The sequence below is a fragment of the Ixodes scapularis genome, unplaced genomic scaffold, assembly GCF_016920785.2.
Source record: "Ixodes scapularis isolate PalLabHiFi unplaced genomic scaffold, ASM1692078v2 PGA_scaffold8__174_contigs__length_109621045, whole genome shotgun sequence".
Lineage (NCBI taxonomy): Eukaryota > Metazoa > Arthropoda > Arachnida > Ixodida > Ixodidae > Ixodes > Ixodes scapularis.
The window spans coordinates 31,302,553-31,321,383 of NW_024609883.1; the positions used below are offsets into that span (position 1 = coordinate 31,302,553).

Sequence of the window (18,831 nt, forward strand, 5' to 3'; positions counted from 1 at the left end):
GACTAAGGCTGAACTGAAATCTAAGACAGGATTCCAGCAGTGAACTCCAGTCCTCTACTGAAATCTAGGCCAGCATATTAAGGCTGGACTGAAACCTAAAACTGGATTCCAGGAGTGAATTGCAGTCCTCTACTGAAATCCAGGGCTGCAGTCTAAGACTGAACTGGAGTCTAGGACATACGGAATCGTAAAAATACTTTTTATCGCTAGAATTTGTCCTATGTTGAAATGCAGGAGTACATACTAGTCTCCAGATGTGGATTTCAGCATGGGACTGTATTCCAGTACTGAAGATCAGTCCTAGATTGCAGTTCTGGATTCCAGTCCAGACTTAGTCTCCGGTCCAGGATTTCAGTAGAGGACTGGATTTCAGCACAGGAATGGACTCCAGAACCGAAAACCAATCCTGGAATCCAGTCCACGTTTTTAGATCTGCTCAGAAGTGGATTTGAGGCTCTAGAATTAACCCTCTGTAGGTATCTCAACACACACACACAAAAATCAATGCAGCCCATGTCGTGCCACATTGCCCAGTGCTATCATACTGTGCTGGCCAAATTGTGCATCTATGCACAATTGGCCAGCACAGTTTTCCTTCCATCAGACACCTCCAGCATGTGTTGCCTTTCGTCCAGGTTTGGCTGTGCGTGCACGCTTGAAACTCGTGCTCAAGTGTTACAGAAGGTAGGAAGCTCGTGCTGGACAATTCCTTTCGGGGACCGGAGCTTGGGGGCCTCACCGCTGGGCGGCGTGAGGGTGTGGCCGTGCTCCTTGGCCCAGTGCACGGGGTGCACCCAGGGCGAGCCGGGGTCCGCCCAGTAGTCGTAGGCGCTGTCCCAGCCGTCGAAGTGCACCAGGAAGCGGCCGGATTCCGGGGCCACGTCGGCCAGGGTGGCCACGCACACCAGCTGGGGGTCCTTCCGGTCGTGGGCCTCCAGCTTCATGCCCACGCGCACCCCCAGAGGCACCGCCTGCGCCGCCGTCCGAGACCACCCGGTGCGTCACACGGAGCAGAGTGCAACTGCTCCCGGCAGTTTCTTGTACGAGGCGGTTCTACAAAATGCCTCTTCCCTTCCGGTGAACCACATTCCACCAGTTTGATGAACGGCGTTTTCCACTTTTGGCATTTATTTTCACGCAGCCACTTAGTAGTTATTTCGCGACGTTTTCAGTGTCGGTGAAAAGCACGCGCACGGTGAGTGGCTTCGTTGACGACAGAACTCTTTAAGTATATGGCCTAGGACGTTTTTTTGGTTGATAAACTCACGCTTACTCCACCTCTTTTCCTTTCAAAGTCACCCTGACAGTTTCTACCGTGGTATATTTTGGACACCGACGGGTCGACCTTTCTTTCACCAGGCGTGTCTTAAGTTTAGTGTTTTACGAATATTCGAATTTTCGAATAGTAGTTTCAAATATTATGCTATTCGATATTCACTTTGAGATGAACTGCGATACAGTATAGACCACTTACAACGTAACCGCTTATAGTGCAGGACCGGGTATAACGTGGCTTTTTTAAACCACCGGTTCGCCTCCCATAGAACTCCACGTAATTACATACCGCCTAAAATGCAGGCGCGGGAAGGGAAATACCGGTTATAGTGCAGTTTCTGGAACAGCCCGCTGACCGCACGCTTCTCTGCGCGACACTAGATAACGGCACTAGCTGCGAGCTGCACTCGGCGGGGCAAGGAGGTTGCTCGAAGAAGCGGGGAGAAGCGAAGAGGGAGGCTTCAGTTGCCATAGCGACTGAGGGAGGCATGGACGTGTCGTAAACGCGCGTGCGTCCCTCCGCTGCATTGGAAACAACCGCAACGACAGACCAATCGCAGGTCGAGGAGAAGTGTTCGCGCGCATTGCATGCCGGTCACGGGCCGGCTGCTTCTGTCCGCAAACAAGGCGTCGGTTGTGATCGTCGCTCATCGTTCCGCGTAAAAGCGCTATCCTTGACAGTGAATTTTCGTTGTGTGTCGCTATGATAACCTAGCACGTACTAGAAGGGAATATCCACCTACTCGTGCGGCGATGTTGTGGCGGCACTCTCAAAACGGCAGAAACGCCCGTGTCGTCGTGTTTGTTACTTCGACTACAGTGGTCCTTTCTAAGCATTTGTGTTTTCAAACATCGCCCGGATTTCTTATTTGGAGCATTTCGTGCCTGTGCTCAAGTTGAAGGTATTACTGGCGCGTACCGTATAAAGGATGCGAATTTTCACGTGTTTTCATCGCCGGAGAAAAGTGATTAGGGTTAGCAATTCTGACGTTAGCAACGTCCGTCCGCAACCCGCGACGCCGTTAAAAGGCTGTGCCAGGCGAAAGTCGCTCATTTCTTTCAAAATGTGTGACACACTTGAGAGAGAAGTATGGTGAAATAAAGACTTTCCTCAAACTAAGCTTTATTTTTCATCTAACATAAAATAAATTGTTTTACAAAGGTAAGTTGTCTGATGGCATGTATTTTGGCCTGAAAAATTGATGTTTTGGTTATAGCGCGGTACCGCTTATAGTGCAGATTTTCGCGACTCCCGCGACATACGTTATATGCGGTCTACACTGTATTCATACTTTTTGAAGTGAGCACGCTTCTTACCAAGCACTGGTGCATTGCGGGGAAGCAATACCGGCGGAGCTTGTTTCAACGGGTGTGGCTTCTCCGCAGTCAATCGGTGCTTGGTAAAAAGCACACCCAAATGGCCTAACCAATCACAACCAACACTTCGAAAAGTATGAATATTGCAGCCACGTGCGCAGTAAGAAAGCTTATTTCCAGAGCGGGATGGTGCATGCACGTGCCTGGTGTATTTAAAAAGAAACAGAAATTTCGTGAATGTTGATATCCACATTGCATTAAAATTTTCAAAATTAAAATGGCATGCATATGAGTATATGTTAAGCAGGGACCCCCTGACAACTTGTGTTAATTATACAAAGGAATTTTCCTTTCAGGGTTTTACCGTATTTACTCGCACAATGAACGCACTCGCGTAATGAACGCACCCCCCCAAGTCGGCTCTCAAAATTTCGACTTTTTTTTTTCACTCGCGTAATAAACGCACCCCCAACTCGGACGTCAAAATTTTGACCCCCTCCCCCCACGAGCGCGAAATGAATGCACTTTTCTATCCTGGTGCAACGAGGTCGCGAATGCATGGGCAGCGTGGGCGAACAAAGCGCCTTGCCGAAGGCGTTAAAAAAAAATCGCAAAGATCTAACGGAAGCAAGAAACAAAACATAAAGAGAAGCTCTTTTTTTTTTTTTTTTTGCACAGCGCAGTTTGGATTTTAAGTTCGCAGGCCGCCGCGCGCAAGGATGTAAGAAAGAGAAGCGGAGAAGCGCTCTAAGCGAACGAAACAGCTCGCGAAAGGCGGCAAAAAAAAAAAAAAAACACAACTAAAAAAAAACAAAAAGGTTTTTTTTCTTTTTTTTTTTCTTTTTGCACAGCGCAGTTTCGTTACGGGGGGTCGTGCGCCGCGCGCAAGGAGGTAAGAAAGAGGAGCAGAGAAGCCCTCTAAGCAAACGAAACAGCTTGCGAAAAGCTGCAAGTAAAAAAGAAAACAAGAAAAAAAAAAAAAACAACCAGGGAACTGAAAACAAAAGAAAAAGAGTTTTTTTTTTTTTTTTTTTTTTTTTTTTTGCACAGCGCAGTTCGGTTATGGGTGCCGAACTGAAAACAAAAAAAAAAGCTTTTTTTTCTTTTGCACAGCGCAGTTCGGTTATGGGTGTCGCGCGCCGCGCGCAAGGAAATAAGAAAGATAAGCGGAGAGCCCTCGCCTAAGCAGACAAAACAACTTGCGAAAGGCGGCAAAAAAAAAAAAGAAACAAGGAACTAAAAAAAAGAAAACGAAGAGGATTTCTTTTTGCACAGCTTAGTTTGGTTACGGGATCGGGCGCGGCGCGCAAAGAGATAAGAAGTTACTTCGATTTTTCAGGATGAAAGGTCCGTTCATTATGCGAGTAAATACGGACACAAAAATTTTACTTCGCGTAATGAACGCCCCCCCTAACTTTGCATCGATTTTTCAGAAAAAAAAGTGCGTTCATTCTGCGAGTAAATACGGCATTTTTATTTTCATGTCCGTGACATCACTCCCTGAACGGGGAATTGTTCTTTTCATTTTGACGTAACTTTACCAAAAAATATATATAGTACATCTTTTTAATTGTTTTAGAAAATGGAAAAGCACACAAAACAGAATCAAGGTTAAGCCAGATGGCCCCAGCAGGAAAATGGGCAAAACCCATTGAAGGCTTTGGAGGCTTTGAACACTAAACTATAGGGGGCACAAAAGAGGAAGCGGAACTCTAAATGCGGAGGACAATAGGGACACAGCCATAGGAACAAGATAAGACTTCAACTAAGTTTTATCTTGTTTTAATGGTCATCTCCCCATTGTGCTCCAAGTGTCCTTGTTTAGGATTGCCCTCCCCCTAATAATTTAGTTCATCACGCTGACCCTGCAATTCTCGAAACTAAGTCACCGTAGTCTTTGAATGGACGATAAAAGGGTCCTTGACAAGAAAATAAAACCCGAAAACAAAGAGCCCTAATCATACGTGATTGAAGAAAATATATTTGCCATATAGCAAGAATATTTATAAATCCCCTCGATTAGGTATAGCTGATCATTGCTATAGGTTTGATTTTATGTCAAATGCATAGTCTATTTATTACCACCCCAACGTAGGCATTGGACTTTCAGAGGCCACAGTCAATAAATATGGTTAGATTAGAATTAGCATAGAAATGGACAAGGGGAAGCTTGGCAACAACTTTCACAAGTTCAGCTGGGTTTTTATTTGATCATGTTGCAGTAGTGAAATGCTCAGTGAAGCGATTTGAAATTCGATCAGAAAATATTCGGCCAAAACCATTATTCGCTTCAAACTCAAAATTCACTATTTGCATACAACTAGGGTAGTACTTAAATTAAATATTAAAAAAATGGTACGTATACAATTTTAGTTTTAGCCTCTTTTATGTTCATGACTGCAATGCAGAAGTACTCAAGCGATCTGGAAAACACTCCCTCCCCACGTAGAAAGGCAGAAGACAAAAGTTCAACAACACAGAGTTCGGAGAGATTTCGAACCGGGAATATGCGACGTGAAACTGCCCTATAGCTCTTCCTGCAATGAAAGAATGTGGTAGGAAAATTCATTGGACACGAGTGCTGCGTCAGTGTTTGGCCGGAACTCGTAACCTCACCGAACGAACACGAGTTGAAGACTGGCCTCCGATGAGTGACGAAGTAAGTCCAGCCCACCACGGCCTCATATTCGCGTAGGTGCCAAACGAGCGAGCTCGCATAGTTGGTGGAAGAGCGTGCGCAAGAGGCGCGGGGGAAGAGAACGAGCAGGTGCTTCGGAGCACACGGGTAAACGTGAAATAGCCGAGTCAAAGCTGGGCTGTGCAAATGCAAAAGAAGCACACTTCACGTTTTACTCCTGCTGGAGGGCCAGCATTGCCATGGTTTTATTTCAGAGATGCTATGTGCAATGATGTTCATGCCATCGAGGCATTAAATATGGAGCGAGTTCCTGTGTGCAACGTCACAGTGAAGCAACACGCAATACCTTCTATGTTGTGAGAAGGGTTCTGAATTTTGATCTAGAGTGCAGTAGTGTGCCAATAATTGCCCGCAAAAAAGCATCGTGTGAAGAGCATCTGGTCTGTACAAAAATCTTTTAATGCATGCCTGGCAAAATAGAACAAACTTCTCTACCCAAAAGAATGCCTACTAGCGATTCGTCCCTGGATGGCTCAGCTACTCAGATACTAGCGCTTAAATGAATGCTACAGGTGGGGCACAATCAAAGAACTTTGGGGGGAACTCCGGGGGAACAGAGCTTGGAAAGTGATGAAGTAGGCCATGACGACATTTGGCTGACCACTGCTGCACAATACGTGTCCAAGTCTCCAAATTATCCAACTTAAACACCAGCCAAGCTGGCCCTCATCAACAAGTTGCTGTATTTCACGGCAAACTAGCTTCCCTCATTTAAACGTCGTTACAACTGACTCGCCCCGATTTTTTATCGTAAATTTCAACAGTACTACTTTCAAGCATGCACGTGACAATGCATGAATTTCGAAAGGGACAAAAATGAGATAGGGGGAATACGGCAGTTGGGGATATTTGGGTGAAATGACATGGCATACGCAAGAACAGATGTCATGCTTACCGAAAGAATTGCTGGTTCTATTTGGGCCACGTGGACGCACCCTCAGGCAACTTATCACTTCACATGATGAAGTTAAAGAGCGCAGCCCAGTCCAGTGCCTACCTGCACGCTCCTGTTGGAGAACAGGTGCTTGGGTGCAGCCTGTGCCCTGCATGCCTTGAGGTACAGGGGCCAGCTGAACTCCTGCTGCGAGTAGCCTGAAACACAGTATGAGGACTCCCTGATGAGACATTCGGGACAGTAAGGGATGCACAGAGAGCACAAAAGCATGGTTTGAACGATAGTCATGCCACCGCCTCTTCGATACAGGTGTATAGAGAGTTATCAATACCGAGGCTCACTCTAAAATCGGCACCTGAACGTAGTGATCTCAAAATTTCGTCAAAAGTGTAGTATTTAAGTGGTGCATGTCAACTGGCGAACTTTGAAGGCGTATCACCCCACCTGAAAAAAATGAGACCACTATTCTTGCTACAGTCAACAACAGGTGTCGAAGCAGACGGTCGAGTAAACCGAGAGTTATGCTTGCGGCACCATCTCACGAGTGGTGTAGTAAGCAGAAAACGCCACTGACTGCTTTCAATTGAATGTGTCGTCTGCTTGCTGTGCCTATTGTGAGATGGCGTAGCAAGTGTGACCGTTGGTCAGCTCTGTCGTCTGCATTGGTATCCGTCATTCACCGTGGCTGGTGCGTTGGTCTCATTTTTCACGGAAGGGAGCTAGGCTCAAAAATTCACCGGGCAAAATGCACTAATAAAAAAATTTCCACTTTTTTTTTACTTATTGATTAAAATGCGTTTTATGAGGAAGGCAGCAAACAATAAATCCAGTCTCAGCCTTCCAGGCACGCGATGCAGTGTCAGTATTGCCACGTCCTCATTTGTACTGATTTTTTTTTCCTCCTTGTTTTCGAAGTTTTCGCAGCTGGCAAAGTTTTCTCGAAGCGTCTCGGAGCCCTCTTTCTTGCCTTTTCTGTTTTTGTTTCCTTTCATCTTTTTTTTCGCAGCTGCATTGTCGTTAATTGGCAGAACTTGCAGCGCAAGTGTTTGGCAGCCGGCCAACTCTCTTCGGCCGTGACACGCTTTACTTTTAAAAGTTAAATCAGAGCTAGCTTCAGTAAGAATGCGATTCTGCATCGGTGCACCTTCGTAAGTAATTTGAGAGTGCCACGTGCACGTGCCAATTTTCGGGGACGATTTTAGAGTGAGCTCTGGCACTGATAACACTCTTTGTTGTCAACGGCTGAGGAGCTAAAACTATGAACCTGAACTATCCACATCTGGGGAGCCAGCACGAGACTATGAACTGGCTAGCACCTTCGATGGTAGCAGTTCCCAAAAGCAACCCACATTATTGACAGCCATGTGGAGCAAAATTTTGTGCTGCAGAGCCCACGGATCCTGGGTTCAATCCTCACCCTTATTGATGCGGAGGAGCACAGTGCTCATGTGTGGTTGCACGTCAATGCAGTGCGATGCACATGGTGAACAGAACAGCGCACAAAAAGACGAGGACAGAGAAAAGGAACATGCACAACACACAAGCACGTTGCAGACCCCAGGCTAGCAGTCATACTGCACTGGCTAAATTTCTCATCTACAGCAGAGGTCGGAGAAATAAAAATATCGCAAAAATGAACGCAAGGATGAAGCCGCAGACAAACACAGCGTCTTCTACTAGTCCTTGCGTTCGTTTTTACGCACCGACTTGCCCATCTTCATGCCTTACTACAGCAGAGATGCCCGTTGGGGCCGATTAACTTCCCACCATCGAAACTACGGTGCCTGGAACGTACCCCAGGCAAAAATCAGTCCACTTCCAGGTGGATTATGGAACTGGAAATGAGGCGGTCCAGCTGGATTCCAACTGGGCCCACCTGGATTCTAGCTGGGTCCAGCTAGATTCTAGCTGGGTCCAGCTGGATTCTAGCTGGGTCCAGCTGGATTCTAGCTGGGTCCAGCTGGATTCTAGCTGGGTCCACCCGGGCCACCTCATTTCCAGTTCCATAATCCAGCTGGAAGTGGACTGATTTTTGCTTGGTTTGTGGCTTTGACCGGATAGTGTTCTATCCAGCACTTATGCATCAAAAGCGGTTGCAAGACATACCCTTAGGAGGCTGCAGGCGGTGCCCCGTGCGCTCGCACCAGCCGGCTGGGAACACGTCTGCGGAGTCGGCATTGGCCCAAAAGTCGAAGGCGTCCGAGTAGCCGTCGAAGTGCAGCCGCATCCGGAAGCCCACCACCTCGGCCACCGTGACCACACAGAAGAGGGACGGGTGGCAGGGGTCCACCGCCTCCAGCTTCATGCCCGCCCGGAACCCGTTGCGCGTCACGGGGACCCCCTGGTGCTGCACCCGCCAAAGGAGACGCCGACAGAGTTCCCAACTTTTCTTTCCAAACATATGCGAGGTATTCGCGAATGATGTTCGGTTGCAAAGAAGGTCAAACAATATAAATCAGTAAACAAAGTGCTATGAAGTTTTACAGCGGAGCTGTTAAGGGCTCATTTCCCCAGTATCGTGTCCGCCAGCAAACAAATGATGACGTGAAACTTTTGACAACTACCGCCATCTATGAACGACAGCGGAAACCAGACAACCGGCTTGCCGGTTGTCTGGCTGCTGCCGTCGCTCATAAATGGCGGCAACCTCTACAGCCTTTCCACTCTGGATTGCTGACTTGTGGCCGGGCATTACTTCATTGCCACCATAGTAGAGCTTTGCTGGTCTTCCTTGTTCACCAAATATAATGAAAATAATAATAATAATAATACAGTCGACTCACGGTAATTCAAACAGCTATAATTCATACTTTTCGGTAAATCGAACAAAACGTGAAGTTTTAGTTGCCCATTTGTATTTACTATAGCATTTTCTTTCGATAATACGAACTGCACCCTCTATAATTCGAACTTCACATTGTTTCGTATTCAATCGGCTATCGCTAGAATTTCATCCGCTATTAATTTTTTTTTTCTTCCTGAAATACCGACGAACAATAATCGGGCCCCAAAATAATTCTTGCTGCTCTCATCGCACGCTGTTGGCAACCTATGCCTGGCTACAAACGGCTTTGGAAAAGACGAAGCCATAATCCGTATAGCAATCCGAAACTTTGTCGCAATGGTGCGGCGTGGGCCGTACAGGGCGCTAACATTGAAGGAAAAATTGGACACGATCGGAGATATCGAACGCGGGGTTAACTGACAGATGTAGCCACGAAATTTGGGGTTTCAAAAAGCACCCTGTCGACGATCATAAAGGCGAAGAGCCGATTGCGCCAGGAGGCGGAGGACTTCACACCGAGCCGAAAGCGTCTACGAAAAGGAAACTTCCCTCAGCTGGAAAAGGCACTTCTGATGTGGTGCCATCAAGCGTGGGCGTTGAAAATCCCGATCAGTGGGCCCCTTCTTCGGGAACAAGGTCTAGCATTGGCTCTTTGGATGGGCCTTGTCGACTTCACCGCCAGTGATAGGTGGATCGACAAGTTTAAGAAGTGCCACGGTCTGATGTTTTAAAACCGTCAGTGGGGAGTCGGCGGGCGTCAACACGGACGTTACGAAGAGCTGGCAGGAAACGCGCCTTCAAGAAATCCTGCGTGACTACCAGCCAGCGGACATCTACAACGCAGACGAGTGCGGACTGGTGTTCAAGTGTCTGCCAAATAAGACCCTGTGGCCTTGTAACAGAAAGTGCGCAGGTGGCAAGGCAAGTAAAGAACGTTTAACGGTACTGGTTTGCCCAAATATGGATGGCAGTCATAAGCTATCACTCCAAGTTATTGGCAAATCTAAGAAGCCGAGGTGCTTTAAAGGCATCCGCAGCTTGCCAGTAGACTATGAAGCTAACACCCGAGCGTGGATGAAGCAAGAACTGTTTGAGAAGTGGCTGCGCCGTACCGATAAGGAATTACAGAAGCAGAACAGAAAAGTCTTGCTAGTGCTTGACAACTGCACTGCTCATGGTGTAGTCAAGGACTTGCAAGCAATCACTTTGGAATTCCTGCCTGGGAATACAACCTCCATCCTTCAACCACTTGATCAGGGCATTATTAAAAACCTGAAGGTTCTGTACCGTGCTCGGGTGCTTTCCCGAATGTTAGTATGTATGGAGAACGAGAAATCTTATGCTGTTGACGTTCTGTGTGCAGTTCACATGCCGGCAGCAGCATGGAATGATGTGAAGGCCACAACCATTGCTAACTGCTTTGCCCATGCAGGATTCTTGAAGGAACAATGCCTCGGTGAGAGCTCCGACGACAGTGAGGTTATGCAAGATATCGAAGATCATGATGCAGTGCTCAGCTCTTTGAAGGAACATGGCCTCGATGTTGATCTTGCAGAGTATGCTGCAGTGGACGATGATGTTGTCACCTGTAGAGAGGCAACTTTGGACGATATTGTCAGGGAGATTCGGGCTACTGAAAGTGAAAGTGATGAAGAGGATGTTGCTTCTGCCCTCGAGAAGCCACCAGTGACAGCTCCAGAGGCACTGGATGCAGTTCACAGACTCCGACACTTTCTGCAGAGTCAGCAAGAAGCCAACTATTGAAACCTTAGTTTTCAAGTCTGCTACTAAAAAAGTGCAAACAACTCTAGACAAGTATCCACATGCACCTTCCACACTGTAAATAAACTTAATTTGTTTTAAGAGCATGTCATGTATTACTATAGCCTTAGAAAAGATGTTTATTTACCCACTTTCTATAAATCAAACTTTCTTTAATTCAAACACATTCTTCGGGCCCCAGAAGGTTTGAATTACTGAGAGTTGACTGTAGTTGATAATGAAAATAAGACCCATCTGAATTTGAAGCAGATGGAAAGATGAACAGGGCTGTCATGAAATCTGTGTTCCATTTGAACTCAATTCAAAATCATGCCTGCACCTGCACCCCCCCCCCCCCCCCCCCCCCCCCCCCCCCTCCCCGCCGAACGGCCACTCACCTCCCTGAAGAGCTTGGCAGGTACTGCGGTGGCCTTCTCCTTCTCCAGGTAGTCGTTCCAGGAGAAGGCCTTGGGAGCACGGACCACGGGGGGGCGCCTGGGCTCGGCGGGACCGTCTGCCGAGGCCAGCCTCCGGATGATCTGCTGCTCCTGGTGCAGGTCCTGACAGGGTGCCCAAGCAGTCACAGGGCGAACACTACGGTCGTGTTCCGATGGAACGACGTCGGCCCTTTCGAGGGACCGCACAAACAAGTTTCTTAAAAGTAATTCCCTATAATTTACTACAGGTGCCCGTAGCTGATGTATTTCTTCTTTGGAAATGCCAAAGTATCAACCCACACAAGTAAAAAAAGAAAAAAAAAAGCTTTTTTGATGGAGAAACATTCAGCTAAGTCTTTGTCGTCGTTTTTTTTCGAAATCCCGAAACAATGTAGTCGGTTAATGTGGCATCTATTTTCACAGAAAAACTGGTGGAAGAAAGTAACTAAAACTCAATTTATCTCCTTCATTTTGCCAAAATAAATAGAATGGCACAGTAGCCCCCACCATGTCATTTGATCGTTATGCGTGGGCAAAGCCAAGTACCTGGGAAAAATAAGTCTTATCTTTGCCATTTTTCACTCGAGCGAATTCATCTTTTGTATATAATAGTATTTAAAAAATTCACCAAATAATAACGTTTCTCTGCGCTACATTAAGCTGCAGTCCCTAGCCTGAGGGCTTCTAAAGTTCCCAATACGAGTCGTTAGAGATGAGCCATATTCTCAAATGACCTGATGTTTCCAATGGATGGCAGCTAAGCGAGAGTGCCCCATTTAATTGGTCACAGCGATGTCACTGTCAGCTAAAGTTTCTACGCCACTCCGACCCTGAAATGCTTAAATACGAGTCTAGAAAGCCTCCTCCTAAAACCTGCATTTCACAGCTTGCGATTTTAAATCAATGCTACTTTTAACTACCTGTTTACGTTGTGAGACACAATGCACTACACTTGCTCTCTTTTTTTTTTTGTGTGTGTGTGTGTGTGTGTGTCGGAGGGGGATTTCTTGTGGCATATGTATCCTAATCACGCACTTAAAAGAAAGATGTTACTACTCTTAAAGAAGGATTTAGTGTGACAGGTTCTTAAAGGGGCAGTGCAATGATTTTCAGACTTTGGCCAATTAACTGCGGAAATTAATCTGCGTCACCTATGGAATGAAAAACCGAAAGCCGCATTATCTTTTGAGTGCTAGTTCTTATTTAAAAGAAATGAAACAAATCGAAGGTCGAAGTGCCTCTCAACTCTCCACGCCGACTTTCGAGTGACGTCTCTGGGGGTTTACGTGGTTCCCCCTTGGGCCCTCTCTTCAGAGACCCCAGCTCCTTCCTCCGCGATTGTCGACTTTCAAAGGATCACCCTCGTCGAAGGTCGCGGCGGGCGATGGACACAAAGGAGAGTTCGCCACGGGGCTGACGGCGAGTGTAGCAGCGAAGGGGGACAGGGTTTGTTGACTTCCGCGTATCCCCCAGATGCCGTCATTTTAGTTCCCGTAGCCGCCACCGGCGGCTGCAGATCGGCAAATAATTTGTTTTTAGAGCGCAGCTCTTAGGGGCCCGTTCCCGGCTTGAGCGGCGTCGGCGTCGCCGTCGGCGTCGCCATTGACGTCGGCGTAACCAAGGTCATCCCAAGGTCACGTGGCCCCCAAGGTCATCCCAAGGTCACGTGACCCCCAAGGTCACCCCAAGGTCACGTGACACCCAGTCACGTGACCCCCCCCAAAGTCACGTGACACCCTCCAGGTCACGTGACCACCCCCAGGGTCGCGTGACCCCCGCCGAGGTCACGTGACCTCCCCGATGACGTCATGGGCATCCGCATCGTCATCATCACTGATGACGTCATGTGACGTCACTGATGATGTCATCAGTGATGATGACGATGCGGATGCCGGGTGACGTCATCGATGACGTCATAGGGGAGGTCACGTGACCTCGGCGGGGGTCACGCGACCCTGGGGGTGATGACGTCATGTGACGTCACTGATGACGTCATCAGTGATGATGACGATGACGATGCGGATGCTGGTGACGTCATCAGTGACGTCACTGATGGCGTCATCAGTGATGATGACGATGACGATGCGGATGCCGGTGACGTCATCGGGGAGGTCACGTGACCTCGGCGGGGGTCACGTGACCTGGGGGTGTCACGTGACTTCGGGGGGCATCCGCATCGTCATCATCACAGATGACGTCATCAGTGACGTCACTGATGACGTCACCGACATCCGCATCGTCATCATTGCTGATGACGTCATCGGAGTCCGCATCGTCATCGTCACTGATGACGTCATCAGTGACGTCACTGATGACATCATCGGCATGGTCACGTGACTCCCCAAGGTCACGTGGGTCACGTGACCCCCCCCAGGTCACTTCATCCCCCAGTACCCTTCCCTCCTCCTCCTCAAGAGCTGCGCTCTAATTCGGTGTTACAGGGAGTTGTAAACGGCTTTCACTTTTTTAGAGCGCAGCTCTTAGGGGCCCGTTTCCGGCTTGAGCGGCGTCGGCGTCGCCGTCAGCGTAATTGTGCGGTGCATCATGGGAAATGTCCCATAGTGCACCGCGCGAGCCCCCCACCGGGGTCACGTGACCTTGTGGGGGGCAACGTGACCCCGGTGCATCATGGGAAATGTCCCATAATGCACCGCGCGAGCCCCCCACCGGGGTCACGTGACCTCGTGGGGGGCACGTGACCCCCCCCCCCCCCCCCGAGGTCACGTGACCCCCCCGAAGTCACGTGAGTCCCCTGAGGTCACGTGACCCCCGCCGATGTCGCGTGACCCCCTAATGACGTCATCATCACTGATGACGTCACCGGCATCCGCATCGTCATCATCACTGATGACGTTACCGACATCCGCATCGTCATCATCACTGGTGAAGTCATCAGTGACGTCACTAATGACGTCATCAGTACCCGCATCGTCATCGTCACTGATGACGTCATCAGTGACGTCAGTGATGACATCATCGGCATTGGGGGTCACGTGACCCCCAAGGTCACGTGACCCCCTGGTTAGTTTAACCCCCCCCCCCCCAGTGCCCTTCCCTCCTCCTCCTCAAGAGCTGCGCTCTAATTCGGCGTTACAGGGAGTTGTAAGCAGCTTTCACTTTTTGCCTAGCGATTACGCAGCAGAATAGCTGTTTTTTGGGGAAAGGTGACGCGTTTTTGGTCACTCGGGCTTGTATGAACAATATAAAAAATGTACACTGGCAATTCTTTCAACATTAAAACCGTTGTACTGCCCCTTTAAACTGCCTTCCTAGAAACCCTGGGGGGGGGGGGGTGCCCCTGACTCCCAGATGTCTGCGACCTATCTCGAGAGTGTTTCTCTCATTTTAGTATTTCTAAGCCATTAATGTGTAACTTTGTGCCAAACTCTCCCTCGAATGTCTGCTATTGTTTACAAGGTCCTTCTGCACTACTCTACTGCATTAATGCCCAGACCAGGCGGTACTCCTCGAGATTGTAAACGTAAAAAAAATTCTGCTTTAGGTAATAAAAAAAAAAAGATCAACACCCCATGTTCAAGATTACACAGCCGTAGAACAGCTTGCTTTCGATTAAATGGGCTACGGACATGAAATGACATGACCGCGAGCTCTCTGTCTTTCGCTTCAAAATTGGCCAGCGAGAACCGCAATGCATTTCGCGCTCGTGACTTCAAGGGCTGCTGCACAACAGGTACGGTAGTTGCGAGCGTTGCCGCTTGGTGGCGTCAACAAGTGACAATATCACCTAGTAGTAATATCCGAGGACAGTATGCCCCATGGCCTATGCATAGCTTGCACGTAACGTCATTCACGGCCGTGCCAGTATTTTATGTGCCACCAGCATTCGGTTCGCAGCGTTCGTTTCACATCGCAGAAGTAGTAACTCGAATAAACCAGCAAGTAGAAATAACCATCAGTACCCAGCGATGGGAACACCTGCAAGCTACATACACTGGGTGCCATATTTAAACGCGTTTTTCAGAGCGCATCCGAGGGGGGGGAGGGGGGGGGGGTGGCATGGTCGGCCTGCCAGACGTCCTTGCATCCTCCAGATCAAGCTCCTACCTAATGTCGGCAGAACGACGATCTTGATGGTGTGGAATGTGCGTTGTGCAAGCCTTGTGGAAGCTTTAACATATATAATGTAGTGTGTTAGCGTTCTCTGCCAAGTCACAATCAGGACTAAGTAACTTTACGAGAGCCATAGTGCCGCCAACTGGCGCTGCTTCTTAGGCACTCGTGACGTGACGCCATTCTAACGGAGCTTCACAGACTGCCACCAGGCGCAATTTTGAAATCTTCCAGTTCGTTTTAAAATGAGTTTTCTCGACTTTTCTGTTGACAGCCCAGAAACACTTGTCTAGACCAGTGTTTCTGGGCTGCCAACACAACATAGGCCACATCTAAACAAAGAAATAAGTGCAAACATTTTGTTTCCATACCCCATATAAAATAAATAAATGAGGGAATGAATTCTGGCCCACCTCTTCCCCGGCATCCTCCCCATTGGGCGTAAACTTGCGCTTCTTGTGCTTGAAGTGTTCCTCCTTGCGCTTGATGCGCTCCCTGTACCAAGAAACAGCTCACGTTATTCAATCTTTGACGCCTGAACATGGACCAGAGAACAGAGGCTGACCAGCCGGCAGTCAAGAGCGGAAATCTTGCCGCGTCAGCAGGGAAACTAGCTAGGGAACGTAACGTAACTGGATATATTCCCTATCCAGTGAACCTAGGGGGTCTTTCATGGAATGCTAGGGAACCCAAGGAATGCAAGCTGCAAGAGCACCACATTGCAGAGGCTTACTTGCAGGTCAGGCAAGTACTGACCACTGGGAAAAGGCTTGCATTCTCAGTGTCATGGAACAAAGTTCATAAAACCGCAGTAACAAGACCACTGCGACGATCACAAACCAAAACACGGTCAACAAGGTTCTCGCCCAAGGAGTTGAGATTTTTAACCCTGCTGAGGTTAGGTTGCACACAACACACTTCCAAAGCTTCAATTTGTGCAGTGGCAGGAGCCAGAAGTTAAAAATAAGGAGCATTCGTTTCCTGTGGTTGGGTGCCCTATTAAGCCTATTTCTTACGAAATAGCACTTTAGAACATTGAGGCGTTCATTAATAATAAAAATAAAACCCACACAACTGCACTCAATTTTGCTTTTCTTGTTTTAACGAAAATGATCCCTTTTTATAAAAAGAAAGTAGCAGCAACGTTTTACACATGCCCCGTCGGCACATTCCAATAAAGGCAGTGCCTGCTGATCAAAGATTAAATGAAGGAATTCCGAGACTTTCTTGCCAATTTTTATCTCGAAGAAAAAAGACACATTGCAGGGACGATTAGGCATTTTAAGCTTAATAATAAAGAAAAGAACCATCTCCCCTGAAGAGCAGTCATTACAATGATCTCCTCCCTTTTGATCCAAGAACCACGGGAGGTGACCGACGCTTTTTCAAGAGACACGGTAGCATATGCGGTGTACGACCCTGGTCGACATTGGCACGGCGGTGTGCCCTTTCCCTCCAGTGTGCATACATACTGCGTTGTCGTTCCTGGCCACTTTAAAGCAGCACTCACATTACAGAGAGAACAGAACTGGACAGTATCTAACTAGCAGAAATAATGTTCAAAAGTTCAAGATGCTTCCTCACCGTCAAATTTTAGTGAAAGACTTACGTTTCACAAACACAAAGCGAGAAATATGTTTCACCCAAAACTCGCCACTCTGCAAGTCCGTTTCTCCACACTGCTTCAGTGGGTGGCTCGGTGGTGTCAACACGTGACAATATCACCAAGTAGTAATATCTCAGGATTGTATGCCTCATGGCGTATACATAGCCCATACATGGCGGTGTCAACACGTGACAATATCGCCTAGTAGTAATATTCGAGGATTGTATGCCCCATGGCGTATACTGTACATAGCCCATACATGGCGGTGGTGACCAATGGCGAGTTGGTGTACAAAAGAAAAAAGAATGCGATGCTCTGCCATTTGGATACTCCAGGTGTCCCTACAGGAGCGCAATTCCCCGAAGGCCACAACTGGCCATGGGGCTCACCTGCTGGCAAAGTTGACGTAGCACAGCTGGCTGCAGAAGTGTCCGTCCCGGACAAACTCGCTCTGCAGCCCGTGGCAGTTGCAGAACTGGCAGCAGATGATCACCTGAGAGCGACGGTCCCGAGAAGGGCACTCCTCCGCGGCTGCCGCGGGGGCTGCGGGGCCCACCTCTCCGTTGCCGGACACTGTGGCGGTCAAAGCAAACGGTCGGAGAAGTCCGTCGAGGCGAAAGCAGTGCCAACTCCAGATGAGACTAAAGAAGCATTAAAGGGGCCCTCCGGAGCTTTCTGCGATCGTCTGTTTATGTTGTTATATTGCGTAGTAGGTGCAAGTTAATATGTATACAAAGTTTTAGATTACAAAACCGTTTATTAAGCAGATGGCAGTAGAAATATATCGGGACTATTTCCTCTTGGAAGACAATCCTCCATTCCCTGCCCATCGCTAAAACTTGCCGAATGGAAATGCTGCATCTCGCGGTGAATGCGAACGTTATTATTGCAACACTTTTTACGCTTGTTGTAAACTAAGAGTTTGAGAAAAACGCAAACTGAATGGGGTGCGGGAAACATAGTCCGCAATTATCGTTCCAAAACCAGCGAACTATATGTTTTTTTCCCCGCAAGCTTGTTGCTAGGGGGTGATGCGTCGGCTCGTCTGGTTCCTGGAGGGTCTGCAGGCGTGAGTTTGCGGGACAAGCGTTCCTTCTTCCCGTGGATCCCGACTCCGAAGCCAGCTTTGCGATCCTTCCACGTCAACGGGTCAAACTTTTCCTAGTCATCTGTGTATTGCGACTGCGTATTGCAGTAGCAGCGCGACGGTGCGACGAACGACGACTGCCGAGCACTAAGTGCGGAGAGATTCCTCCGCGGGTCGGCGGTCGGTTGCGTTGGTGACGCACAATGACACCGGAGTCCTTAGTTTGCTATTGGCTCACGCGTAAAGAGATGCCCCTCCCGTTTTCCGGGGTCATCTCAGTAAGGGGGGCGTGCCGGGGACTTTGATAGCAATTTTAGTAGGGAAATCCGCCGCACATGACCGTAATTTTATGATTTTTAGGATCCTTAGGGCCTGTGGATTGAGTTACCGCCATAAATAGACCATTGCAGAATGCTCCGGAGGGCCCCGTTAAGCTTCCGCTAAAGTGCTGCCCAGAGTTGCCAAAGGTGAGCGTGCTAAGTTGAGATTTTCATAATAAGGTAGGAGGCACAAATGGGCATCTTGGCACAAGGACCTTGCCACGCCCTTCGAACATTAAAGGCCCATGTGATGCCGCACAAGCAACACCATTATTGGCCGGTCTAATGTCGTGTGCAAGGTCTCTTAAAAATGCCGTACCACGCAAAACAGCCCAGAACAAGATGTGGTACAAGGAGGTGGTGTAGCCAGAGGTCGGCATTTTAGGTCGCCCTCACTCACCCTCACCCTCACAGCCACACTCACCTAAGCCCCTCACTCACCCTCACCCTCACAGCTACACTCACCTTCAGCCCCTCACTCACCCTCACCCTCACAGTCACACTCACCTTCAGCCCTTCACTCACCCTCACTGAACCTCACGGCCCTCACGCCCCTCACTCACTCATGGCCCTCACGCC

The 18,831-nt window shown here is 48.5% G+C and overlaps 1 protein-coding gene across 1 annotated transcript in view; it reads right to left on the reverse strand.

The window, feature by feature from the left end:
* Positions 1-18,831, reverse strand: part of LOC8031076 (lethal(3)malignant brain tumor-like protein 1) — a 47,759-nt gene that overhangs the window by 15,481 nt on the left and 13,447 nt on the right. Inside the window, 6 exon segments of the mRNA XM_042286947.1 lie at positions 740-971; positions 6,288-6,382; positions 8,292-8,532; positions 11,130-11,291; positions 15,653-15,734; positions 17,235-17,418. Of these exon segments, the coding sequence (XP_042142881.1) occupies positions 740-971; positions 6,288-6,382; positions 8,292-8,532; positions 11,130-11,291; positions 15,653-15,734; positions 17,235-17,418 (996 nt within the window).